This window comes from Gigantopelta aegis, chromosome 2 (genome assembly GCF_016097555.1).
Source record: "Gigantopelta aegis isolate Gae_Host chromosome 2, Gae_host_genome, whole genome shotgun sequence".
Lineage (NCBI taxonomy): Eukaryota > Metazoa > Mollusca > Gastropoda > Neomphalida > Peltospiridae > Gigantopelta > Gigantopelta aegis.
In genome coordinates this window covers 6,958,614-6,971,210 of record NC_054700.1, presented here as the reverse complement: position 1 = coordinate 6,971,210, position 12,597 = coordinate 6,958,614, and the positions used below count along the sequence as shown (strand labels likewise).

The following is a 12,597-nucleotide window of genomic DNA, read 5'->3' as shown; positions in this document are numbered from 1 at the left end:
TTGCAATTGGTTTCCCATTCCTCTGGGTTTATTAAACAATTTGAGTCAAATGCAAATTCTTCAATGTCCGCATAATAGAATTTACGACAGACCCAGCACGAAAGACACAAGAACTGACACGTCATTTGTCAAACTGTCGCTAACACCTGAGCAAAACGGATCGTGTTGACAAAAGAATGAAAAACCAGCTTTAGATCTCATCTTAGTTTGGTGTCATTGAGACACTGCATGGTACCTGTCAGCAACTAAGGAATGGCAGCCACTAGCTGTGATGTCACCATTTATATTGGGGGTGGGATGTATAACTGAGTCGGTAGAGTGTTTGCCCCAGGTGTCTGGGTTGTAGGATCAAACCCAGTCAGTGGATCAACTGTTTTTTGTTTTTTTCTCAATCCCAGCCAGTGTCCCATGATTGGTGTATCAAAGGTTGTGGTAAGTATTGTCCTGTATGTAGTTAAAGTGCATATAAATGATCTCTTGTTGCTAATGGCACCCCAGCACATCATTCAACCAATATGTCTTAATGTCTTAGTTGTGACACTTGAGAAGGTATAGAGAATCAGAGAAGAAACATGCTGTTATATTTTACCGATTTCTTTCCAAATTTACATTCTTTTAATGTACCACTTGACTATACTATATTGTAGGTTGTGAATAACTTCAATAAGTCAACTGACAAGATTCGATCTTGCAAACCATGCAGTAACCAGGATAGTGGGTGATGTTAGGGGTGTATGCAGAAATCTAAAAGCTGTAACCTACTTAGTGATATATAAATAAAAAAAACAATACAGATGCTGCAAGCAAGATGCCATTTACAACAAAATGGTTAAAGAGAAATGTTGAATTTTATAGGGTTACAAATTCAGACACTGCTTGATGGAAATCTTAACATGTAACATTTGATATAGTACATCAAAGGCATGTTTCTGTTAGTTGTTATCTCTTTATATTTAATGATGAAATGATAGTCTGACTATATTTTACTCTCCAGAAACACACATTATAAACCTCTTTATACACTCTTAAAAACAGCAACTCATAATTATATGTTCAAAATTATTTTCATCACATATCTTTGAGTTGAAATATGTGGACATAGTATTCTTATGACCACTGGCTATCCAAAAGTGAGAAAATAATATCTTGCCATATTCCCTCGTCTGTACCTGTTTTTGCAGAGGCAGTGACATATGGCCGACAAAAATTAAATTATATGTACCAGAGATGGAAGCATTCAAATTCAATTTAATAATTAGTCTGCTGGACACAGACAGGACAGATGTACTTATTTATTAAATAAAATAAAATTCACCATTTTTGTACTTTTAAAGCCGCACACCCTAGTTCCATCCAGCGAAAATAAATTATAATTTGGTTAATCTACAAACCTGTAACACACTTAGATCACGTTTTTATCAAATGGAGTGAAAAAGCAGGTTTTATATCGATAAATACCATGGGAATCCCCATGTCCCAATTGCTTGAAATAATTTTGAAAGTTAGTATTCTCATGTCACCGGTAGATGTCGCTCGAAGCACAGCAATGCCTATGTCACGACAAATTTCACAGACTTGGGGTGCGTTCCTTTCACCTCTCCTGGACATGTTCCAACTGTTCTGTCCTGGTTGTATCCCCTCTCCAGATATCGTAAGACTTAGCAAAATTATTGGTTTTAAGGGTTTGTAACGTTTTGTATTGAGACACTTACTTGTCTGAACTTTATTGTTACTGAAAATGTTCACGAACTGTGAAGAAAAATCTCACAAATGAACAACAAATCGGATGTTGATTGCGCGAACCGTGCACGAGAAAACAAACCGAACCAAAATGATAACGGTCACGTGATATACCAACGTCTGTGACATTGAAATGGAAATATCCCCTCTAAAAATAGATTGGACCTCGCTTGCTTAACGTTTTTCTCTCGATAGAACGTCTTGTGAAAAAATGCAAAAAATGCATTTCGTGGTTTTACAAACATCAGGATTACCAAAAAGCACTTCAGGTGAATGGAAATGTGTATTCTAAATAATAAAATGTAAGTAAAGTGCAATTTTATTTGTGAAAAATGGGGTTTAATAGCGAAAAACAACGCCGTAATGGTTAACAAATAGCCGTATAGGGTGTGTCCCTTTAAGAATGACCAATTGATTTGACCAATTGACTTGACCAATGGGTCCACCAATGGGGATCGACCCTAGACCGACCATGCATCGAGTGAATGTTTTATCACTGAGCTACGTCCCGCCCCTGTACCTTTAAGAATGACCAATTGACTTTGACAATAAACAGTAGGTTTAAAAACAAAATGATCAGGCAATAATTGTTTAATGTAAATTTAAACCATAGGCACATATAATCCCCTTCATGTATGATGAATCAGGGATTTATTCGGCACGGTCCCATGTCTGAAGAGACTGGGAAAATTAGCTTGAGTAAATCATACTTGAAATATATTTTTTCAAGATACTGTTAAATTAATTAGAACAGACATAATTAAATATATACACTGGGAAATTTTAACACAGATATTGGGCATTTTTAGTGCCAGTTTTGTTTGGGTAGGGTTTTACGTTCAGACACACAGAACACCTGGATGAAAATCATGAGAGATTTATCAAATCATGTGGTAATATCCAACACACTTCAGGGATTGATTTAAAGATATCTAATTGACTATATTCAATCATAAGGACCTGTACTTCAAATAAATAAATAAAGAAAGAAAGAAAGAAATGTTTTATTTAACAACACACTCAACACATTTTATTTACGGTTATATGGGGTCAGACATATGGTTAAGGACCACACAGATATTGATGGTTTGTTTGTTTTATTTAACGACGCCACTAGAGCACATTGATTTTTGTATCTTATCATCGGCTATTGGACGTCAAACATATGGTCATTCTGACAGTTTTTAGAGGAAACCCGCTGTCGCCACATAGGCTACTCTTTTTACGACAGACAGCAAGGGATCTTTTATTTGCACTTCCCACTGGGAGGATAGCACAAACCATGGCCTTTGTTGAACCAGTTATGGATCACTGGTCGGTGCAAGTGGTTTACCACCTACCCATTGAGCCTTGCGGAGCACTCACTCAGGGTTTGGAGTCGGTATCTGGATTAAAAATCCCATGCCTTGACTGGGATCCGAACCCAGTACCTACCAGCCTGTAGACCGATGGCCTGCCACGACACCACCGAGGCCGGTAGATATTGATGGAGGAAACCCGCTGTTGCCACTTCATGTGCTACTCTTTTCAATTAGCAGCAAGGGATCTTTTATATGCATCATCCCACAGACAGGGTAGTACATATCATGGTCTTTGATATACCAGTTGTGGTACACTGGCTGGAGCGAGAAACAGCCCAATGGGCCCACCGATGGAGATTGATCCCAGACTGACCACGCATCAAGCAAGCACTTTACCACTGGTCTGTGTTCCACCCAACCCCCGACCGACCACGCATCAAGCGAGCGCTTTACCACTGGACTACGTCCCGCCCAATCCCAGACCGACCGCGCATCAAGCGAGCACTTTACCACTGGACTACGTCCAGCCCAATCCCAGACCGACCGCGCATCAAGCAAGCGCCTTACCACTGGACTACGTCCAGCCCAATCCCAGACCGACCGCGCATCAAGCGAGCGCCTTACCACTGGACTACGTCCAGCCCAATCCCAGACCGACCACGCATCAAGCGAGCGCCTTACCACTGGACTACGTCCAGCCCAATCCCAGACCGACCACGCATCAAGCGAGCGCCTTACCACTGGACTACGTCCAGCCCAATCCCAGACCGACCACGCATCAAGCGAGCGCCTTACCACTGGACTACGTCCAGCCCAATCCCAGACCGACCACGCATCAAGCGAGCGCCTTACCACTGGACTACGTCCAGCCCAATCCCAGACCGACCACGCATCAAGCGAGCGCTTTACCACTGGACTACGTCCTGCCCAATCCCAGACCGACCACGCATCAAGCGAGCGCTTTACCACTGGGCTACATCCCACCCCTGTACTTCCAAAACATCCACTGCAATTAACACAACAGATACCAAAGGCTACCGATGACGAGAAAACATGCGATTCTAATTATTATTATTATTTAAATTTATTAATTATTGATGGTCAAACATTTGGTCATTGACACCTAGTCGGAAACCTTCAACATTTTCCCATTAACATCAAGGATTGTTTTATAGGCACATTCCTCAAGGCAGGACAACACATTCCACAGCCAAGGACATGTTACTTTTGGGACACTGGTTGGGATAGGGGGAAAAAAAAATCAAAAAAAATCAAAGAGTCCACCAAGGGGTTTCGATCCTACAACCCAAACACCTGAGGCGAGCACACTTCTGGCTGAGCTAGATCTCACCCCCTTTCAACATTCAGCTCAAAGAGAATGTTATTCAGTCATATATACTGGCCTCAGTTGTGTTGTGGTTGAGCAATCAGGCATAATACTGGCAGCTACTGGGTTCGCAGCCTGGTACCACCTCCCACCCAGAGCGAGTTTTAACGACTCAATGGTTAAGTGTAAGACATAATATACACCCTCTTCTTTCTCAATAACCACTAACAACTGACCCACTGTCCTGGACAGATGGCCCAGATAGCCGAGGTGTGTCTAGGACAGCATGCTTGAACCTTAATTGGATATAAGCACGAAAAATATGTTAAAATGAAATATAATATTTAGTCATTTGATAGCACAATAAATGAGATAATTTATTTTTCTGTTTCAGCATATGATCTAGGCAGTGATGGTGGCGGAGTTCCATACTTCAACCTTCGACCGACAAACCTGACATTCCACCGCGGTGACACTGCCATACTTTACTGTTCTATAGAGCATCTGGGAACCAAAACGGTAAGGCAGTGTTCTTTCTCTGATTCTTGCGCTAGAGTGTCTTAAAACATCCATCCATCCTTCCTTCCTTGCACTAGAGTCTTAAAACATCCATCCATCCTTCCTTCCTTCCTTCCTTCCTTCCATTCCATCCATCCTTCCATCCATCCATCCAGATTATGGTAAGTTTTTATTTACTTTAGTCTTACATATGTACAATGTATGTATGTGTGTATGTGTATGTATATATTTAGTAACACTGCTAGGGAAGATTTTTTGTACAATTTGATTAGCGACAGTTAATTGCTAATGAAATTTAAATTATTACCAACTATCATTTAATATTTTAAAATTGAGTAGTGATCTCTGAATCTGCACAGTGAATCACAACTTGATATATACTGAACAAAATGTTCCACGACTACAATAGGTCCTGTCATATACAGGAAGAAAGGAAATGGTTTATTTAAAGATGCACTCAACACATTTTATTTACGGTTGTATGGTGTCAGACATATGGTTACGGGCCACACAGATACTGAGGGAGGAAACCCACTGTCGCCACTTCATAGGCTATTCTTTTTGATAGCAGCAAGGTATCTTTTATATGCACCATCCCACAGATTGGTATATCAAAGGCTATGGTATGTACTACCCTGTCGTGGTACACTGGGTGGAATGAGAAATAGCCCAATGGGCCCACCGACGGAGATCGTGTCATATACACTGTCTGTATCTTACCAATGGCAGCCATGCAAGTATATTATTTCATGTTCTCTGTATACTTGGGGACACTTCAATTCTTAACTCTTTCTGACGATTTTGGAAAACCATATACAAAAATACAGATGCTGCTGCTATTACTAAAATGAACATGTTTTAAAATGCCATTCACCAATACAAATCAGAATTAAATTTGGTGGGTGCATGTATTTCGTATCATATTTTCCAAGAAGTAAACTTAAAGGGACATTCCCGAGTTTGCTGCATTGTAAGATGTTTCCAACTAATAAAATATTTCTACGATTAAACTTACATATTAAATATATTTTCTTGTTTAGAATATCAGTGTCTGTATATTCAATGTGTTTCTGGTCGTTTTAATATTTGTAAGAAGCCCAAACTGGATTTTGTCTTCAAATAATTTCGTACGTACGAAAAAATAGTTTTTAGGAAATAAAATAAAATTTAACCTAGTACCTAAACAACGACCAGAAACATGTTTAATATACAGCCACTAATATTTTATGTAGAAAAATATATTTGATATGTAATTACAATCGTTAAAAACTCTGTTAGTTGACAGCATCTTAAAAATTGCAGCAAACTCAGGAATGTCCCTTTAAGAATACATTCTTTTCAGTCTAGGTTACAATCTGGAATAGACTATATAATACATGGGGTTGACAACTGATTATACGTCTCCCTACTTCCCTCTGTCCATTCATCCATCTCTTTCTCCGTCTTGTTCAAGTGTCAAAAAAAGCATGTAATACATAGATACTAAAATGCTGTACATGTAGTTTAAAAATGTGCTGAGGTGTTAATACAACTTGGGATGAGACATAGCCCAGTGAGTGCTTGCATCAGGTGCAATCAGTCTAGGAACAACCCCTTCAGTCAGCCCACTGGGCCATTTCTTGTTTCAGCCAATGATCCACAAATGGTGCAACAAAGGCTGTGGTATGTACCATCCTGTTTGTGAGATGATGCATATAAAAGATCCCTTGCTGCTATAATTGAAAAGAATAACCTATGGTGTCATGGCAGTGAGTTTCCCCCTTTCATTATAGCTGTCCTTAACCATGGTTAAAATGTTTTGAGTGTCATTAAATAAAAATGAAATTTCCTTCCTGGTTGAAACTTCTGACATCGCCAGTGGCTATATGTCTGAGATTAAAAGAATCCTTCATGTGTGTCCATGTGGGACAGGGCTATTCCACCCGAGGGTACATAACTTGTTGTCAGGGACGAGACTTGCTGAGTCCCTGACATCATATTATGTACCTGAGGATGGAATAGCCCTGTCCCACATGGATACATAATGGAGGATTATTTTTCTCCCATCCAGTAGATAGAAAAACAAGCATTTTGGAAAAATGTGAAAAACCTTTTTTTTTTTTTTTTTTTTTTTTCATCTTACAATAAAATAATCATAACCATTGAAACCGACCTCGGTGGCGTAGTGGCTAAGCCATCGGACTACAGGCTGGTAGGTACAGGGTTCGCAGTCTGGTACCGGCTCCAACCCAGAGCGAGTTCTTAAGGGCTCAGTGGGTAGGTGTAAGGTCACTACACCCTCTTCTCTCTCACTAACCAGTAACCAACTAACAACTAACCCACTGTCCTGGGCAGACAGCCCAGATGTGTGCCCAGGACAGCGTGCTTGAACCCTTAATTGGATATAAGCACGAAAATAAGTTGAAATAAATGAAATGAATAACCATTGAAAAGATCGTACCCAAAATTGGTTTATGCTAAAAGTATAAACTGAAAATGATCATATAATTTCATTATGACAGCAAGTTTCCTTGTTTTTATGAAATATTAAAAGCATTTCTTGCATTATTTTTTCGTTTATGTGATGTCACCCAATGTCAGCTCAAACAACAGAAGTCACGTGGTCATGCAAGACTGATTTATTCTGCATGGGCTGACATCATGAAATACGCCTGTCTTGCATGGCTAGGGATGGGAGAAAAATATTTCTTTTATTTCCTTTTCTTTAGATTAGACATTCAAGTCTCCATTATCCTTGACACCTGATAAATGTAGAAGATGCCACTAAATAGACAAAAATCCATTGCTTTTCTTATAGACATTTGATGTTGAGTACTCAAATGGTGCCTGTGCATTCCTTTGTAAATTAATAAGTTAATAACTGTCAAGATGAATTCTTTGTGCAGAAATCAACTTAAAGCTTTTACTTCCTTTTAGTAGATTATTAATTTCATCAGGTTTGCAAATTTCCATCTCAGGGGGGACAACAAAATGCAACCTGCTGAAAATGAACATTGTTTGCTTGCATGACCAACTTCTGCCAACAAATTAGGGTCGGAATCTATCAACATGAAGTGCTGATGAAATTATCTTCTTCCTCCCAAGAAATCGCTTTTCATTGCACCCATCAAGCAGTTTTGATTATCACTTTATGAGCTTATACTAAAGAGAAAAAAAATTGAATAGGTGGTGAAAAAAATATAAATTAAGTTTGCATGTAATATGAAGTGATGTCAGCCTGATTTCTTCAAATAGCTGGGACAGACGTGTATCAGAATTAGTCTGGTTATCAAGGAATGGAAACGAAATGACTATTTGTTTAAAGACACCTTAGCACATTTTAAACTATATGGCTGTTTGGTGTCTAAAATATGGCTATTTCAACACTTGTTCAAAAGATGGAAAGTGTTAAAGTATGTTTTTTGTTTAACACAACCACTAGAGCACATTGATTAATTTATCATCGGCTATTGGATGTCAAACATTTGGTAGAGAGGAAACCTGTAAAATGTTTCATTTGGAAGCAAGGGATCTTTTATATGTACCATCCCATAGACAAGATAGTTCATACAACAACCTTTGATAACCAGTCGTGGTGTCTGCTACATTTTTCATTTAGAAACAAGTGATCTTTTATATGTACCATCCCATAGACAAGTAGTATGTACCACAACCTTTGATAACAAGTCATGGTGCACAGGCTAGAATGATTGAGCTCGAGAAATAGCCCAGTGGGCCCACCAATGGGGATTGGTCTTAGACAGCGAATCAGGTGAATACTTTACCACTGGGTTATGCCCCAACCCCAAAGATAGGGAGAGATACCTGCTGCTGCCACCAGGCTAGGCATTTAAAAAAGAATATATCTTTTATTATCAGATACAACACAGTACATACCATGGACTTTGATACTGGCAGAGACAGAACCAACTTATTATATCCCAAGTCCATCGTGGGCCACCAATCCATGTTGGTTATCAATTAATTAAGACATTTTGTTGACATTGCTTTTGTGACAGTAATGACAACTGCAATAAACTTAAGCAAATGGAATCTGATTTTCAATGCTGGCAATCGGTTTGAATTTCATCATTGATTATTGGTCATAATGGGTTTGCACTGATTAATTTTCGATTACACAATCGGTTAGACCATAAGGATTTTAATTATAAGGACCATGTACCTATTGTGTTCAAGAGCATATAATTAGACCATATAAATTGTTAATTTTACTTTTAATAACTATTTAATATACTTCTATATGTACACATGAAAACAAAGACCAACCTCAACATGTTTACATCAATTCAATCATCTAAACTGGAGGCACATTTAAAGATTTTTATTTATAATCTATCATCACATCTGTATAGCTAAACTGACTGATTTTCAATTATAATCGACCAATGGAACATCACTACTAATTTTTAAACAAAATAAATATCAGACACTAAACTGAATTACCATATATATCTACATGTTAAATAAAGTCTAGTAAATCAGTATTATAAGGGTTTTGGCTGCAGCCAATATTTCCTGTTACAACTTGCTTCTTACACACCCCTTGGTGAGAACATCATGCATTATTTTTGATAACACATGGGTTTTGTTTTTGTTTTACACATGTACATGTGTTAACAATTTCAAGACATACAACTGGCTGCTCCTAGGTGATGACCAGGACACCAGTGCCATGCATCTGATGAAAAACAAGTGCTATAAGTGCAACGGCTGTAAATAACTTTTAGTCAAAAAAGATGTTAAAATTTGCTTAAAATCTGGTTTTTGAGGATATGTAACCAACAGGATAATACATTCATGTCCGTTGGATACCATTTATCTCACAACTCATTGTTTAAAAACACATCAAACTCGCTTTTGCTCGTTAAGATACATTTTAAAACAACTCATGAGATAAATGGTACCCAACAGTCGCTCATGTATTATTCTCTCTCTCTCTCTATATATATATATGTGTTCCATTGGTATATTTCCTATCAACTAGAATCAGTTCAATACCACCAACTTCAGGCATCATCCATCATAAAAGGCCGTATATAAGAATAGTGATTTCATATCACAAATACTATAATGTACAATGTAAATGCATTATTTGTAGATTGTATATAATGTAACTGTCCTATACACACCCACACAGAGATCAGGTGGCAAATAAATAGGATCTAGGTTGATCGGTAGAGCGTCCGCCTGACATGCTTTGATTGTAGGATCAAATGTCCTCGGTGGACCCATTGTCTTATTATGCGTTTTTCTCTCATCCCAACCAGTGCCAAACTGGTATATCAAAAGCCATGATATGTGTTGTCCTGTCAGAAAGTGCTATAAAAGATCTCTTACTGTTAATGAAAAAATGTTGCAGGTCATGTGTGTCAGAATTACCAAATGTTTGACATACAGTAGCCGAAAATAAATCAATGTAATATAGTGATGTCAATAAACAAACTAACTTTTAACCACATATTAAAACACTGGTTGGGATGGGGAAAAACCCCAATCCATTGTGGAGGTTTGATCCTAAGAACCAAGCACTTCATGACAGCATTCTTCCAAATGAGCCAAATCCCTAACTAAAAATTGCATCTACTTGTATGTACCAGGTGGTCAAAAGAACATTGTGGCAATGTCGTGAATGTTGCTATAAATCCCTGTCAATAGTATCGGGTGCTTTTCCTTTAGGAGGACAGCCATTTCTCAAGACAACATCCTACTTTACCTTTAGGACAGCCATTTATCAAGACAACATCCTACTTTGCCTTTAGGATAAGGACAGCAATTTCTCAAAACATCCCACTGCCTTTATGAGGACTGCCATTTCTCAAGACATCCTACTTTGCCTTTAGGAGGACTGCCATTTTAGTTAATGCTGTTTTCTATGTGAGTTTTTTTAACATGTCATGAAGGTTGGTTAAAAGTTTAATGATACTACTTTACCCCATAGCTATGTCCTGCCGCTTGACATGTCATGGGTACGGTGTAGGTTTCATTACCTAAAACAACACCGCACATACAAGAAATGCTGCTATTGATCATAGAATCAATTTTTATGCATCATATTTCTGTATTCTGCTATATCCATGCCATACCAAAAAAACATTATTGATGAAAATTGGCCCTTAAAATTGTTTATTACTATAGTACGTCTGGCATTCTACATACAGACCGGCCTCGGTGGCATTGTGGTTAGGCCATTGGTCTACAGGCTGATAGGTACTGGGTTCGATCCCAGTCGAGGCATGGGATTTTTAATCCAGATACCGACTCCAAACCCTGAGTGAGTGCTCCGCAAGTCTCAATGGGTAGGTAAACCACTTGCACCGACCAGTGATCCATAACTGGTTCAACAAAGGCCATGGTTTGTGCTATCCTGCCTGTGGGAAGTGCAAATAAAAGATCCCTTGCTGCTAATCGGAAAGAGTAGCCCATGTAGTGGCGACAGCAGGTTTCCTCTCAAAATCTGTGTGGTCCTTAACCATATGTCTGATGCCATACAACTGTAAATAAAATGTGTTGAGTGCATCGTTAAATAAAACATTTCTTTCTTTCTACATACAGTTGCAGAGAATTCATCTCACATTTAACTAGGGCACATTTAAAGTGAACCAGTGCCATCTTGGCCATCTACTCACAGCTAAACATAAAAAAGTTGGCTCAGGATTAAATGTGAATGGCAAACAATATGCAATATTCCCTGCACCAGCATTATCCTTTCACTAATAGAGAAATTGGTGCAATAAAAAGGTCTAATTTAATGATGAGCATTTGTCTCAAAAATCAAGACTGGCAATGCAATAGACTAGGCCTAATGAAAGCTAGATTTGTCAGAAAAAGCTCAATGCCGTGAGCATATCAATGACCAGGCTAATTTCATCCGAGTTGATGGTGGTAATTTACACAAGTCTCCCGTCATGCAATAAGGTGCTTTAGCAAATGAGAGGTATATTTATGAAACTGACAGAAATGGCAAGATGAAACTGAATGAAGCCAGCCACACACTAAGCTGTAAGAAATAATGGAATCCAATTTATTTTTATTTATTTATTATCCTTCCAGCTGCTCCTTTCCTTTCTATTTCCCCCCATCTCATTTCATTCTACTCTGACAGCTCCCTCCAATCATTCTTCTTATTTTTTGCTGTCCACCTCTACATTCCAGTCCTTGATCCTCTCTTGAATCCATAACAGATACTTGTCTGCTGTGCCTACAACTCCCTTCAGCTTTTGCTGTGTTTAGTCTGACTAGGGGCAAGACATAGCCCAGTGGTAAAGCGTTTGCCTGATGCATGCTCAGTCTATGCTCAGTCTAGGATAATTACTCCTGGCATTAAGAGGCACTTGTAAACTTCTACTATACTCTACTATTACTGGTCACAGATAGTGCCATGGGTCAGACCAACTTTATAAGCAACAGAAGATGAAAAGTTAAAGTTTGTTTTGTTTAACGACACCACTGGAGCACACAGATTAATTAATCATTGGCTATTGGATGTCAAACATTTGGTAATTCTGACTCGTAGTCATCGGAGGAAACCTGCTACATTTTTTCTAATGCAGCAAGAGATCTTCTATATGCACTTTTCCACAGACAGGAAAGCACATACCATGGCCTTTTTCCAGTTGTAGTGCACTGGTTGGAATGAGAAAAAAACCAATCAGCTGAATGGATTCACCAAGGTGGTTTGATCCTGCGACGCAAGCACCTCAAACAAGCACT

General features: G+C 38.7%; 1 protein-coding gene and 1 long non-coding RNA gene across 2 annotated transcripts in view; one reads left to right on the top strand and one right to left on the bottom strand.

Annotated features, from left to right (window-relative positions):
* LOC121380687 overlaps positions 1 to 12,597 on the bottom strand; it is a 247,045-nt gene that overhangs the window by 189,021 nt on the left and 45,427 nt on the right. The window lies entirely within an intron of this gene.
* Positions 1 to 12,597, top strand: part of LOC121380680 (zwei Ig domain protein zig-8-like) — a 141,994-nt gene that overhangs the window by 93,060 nt on the left and 36,337 nt on the right. Inside the window, exon 2 of the mRNA XM_041509624.1 lies at positions 4,763 to 4,887. Within this exon, the coding sequence (XP_041365558.1) occupies positions 4,763 to 4,887 (125 nt within the window). The remainder of the gene's footprint in view (positions 1 to 4,762; positions 4,888 to 12,597) is intronic.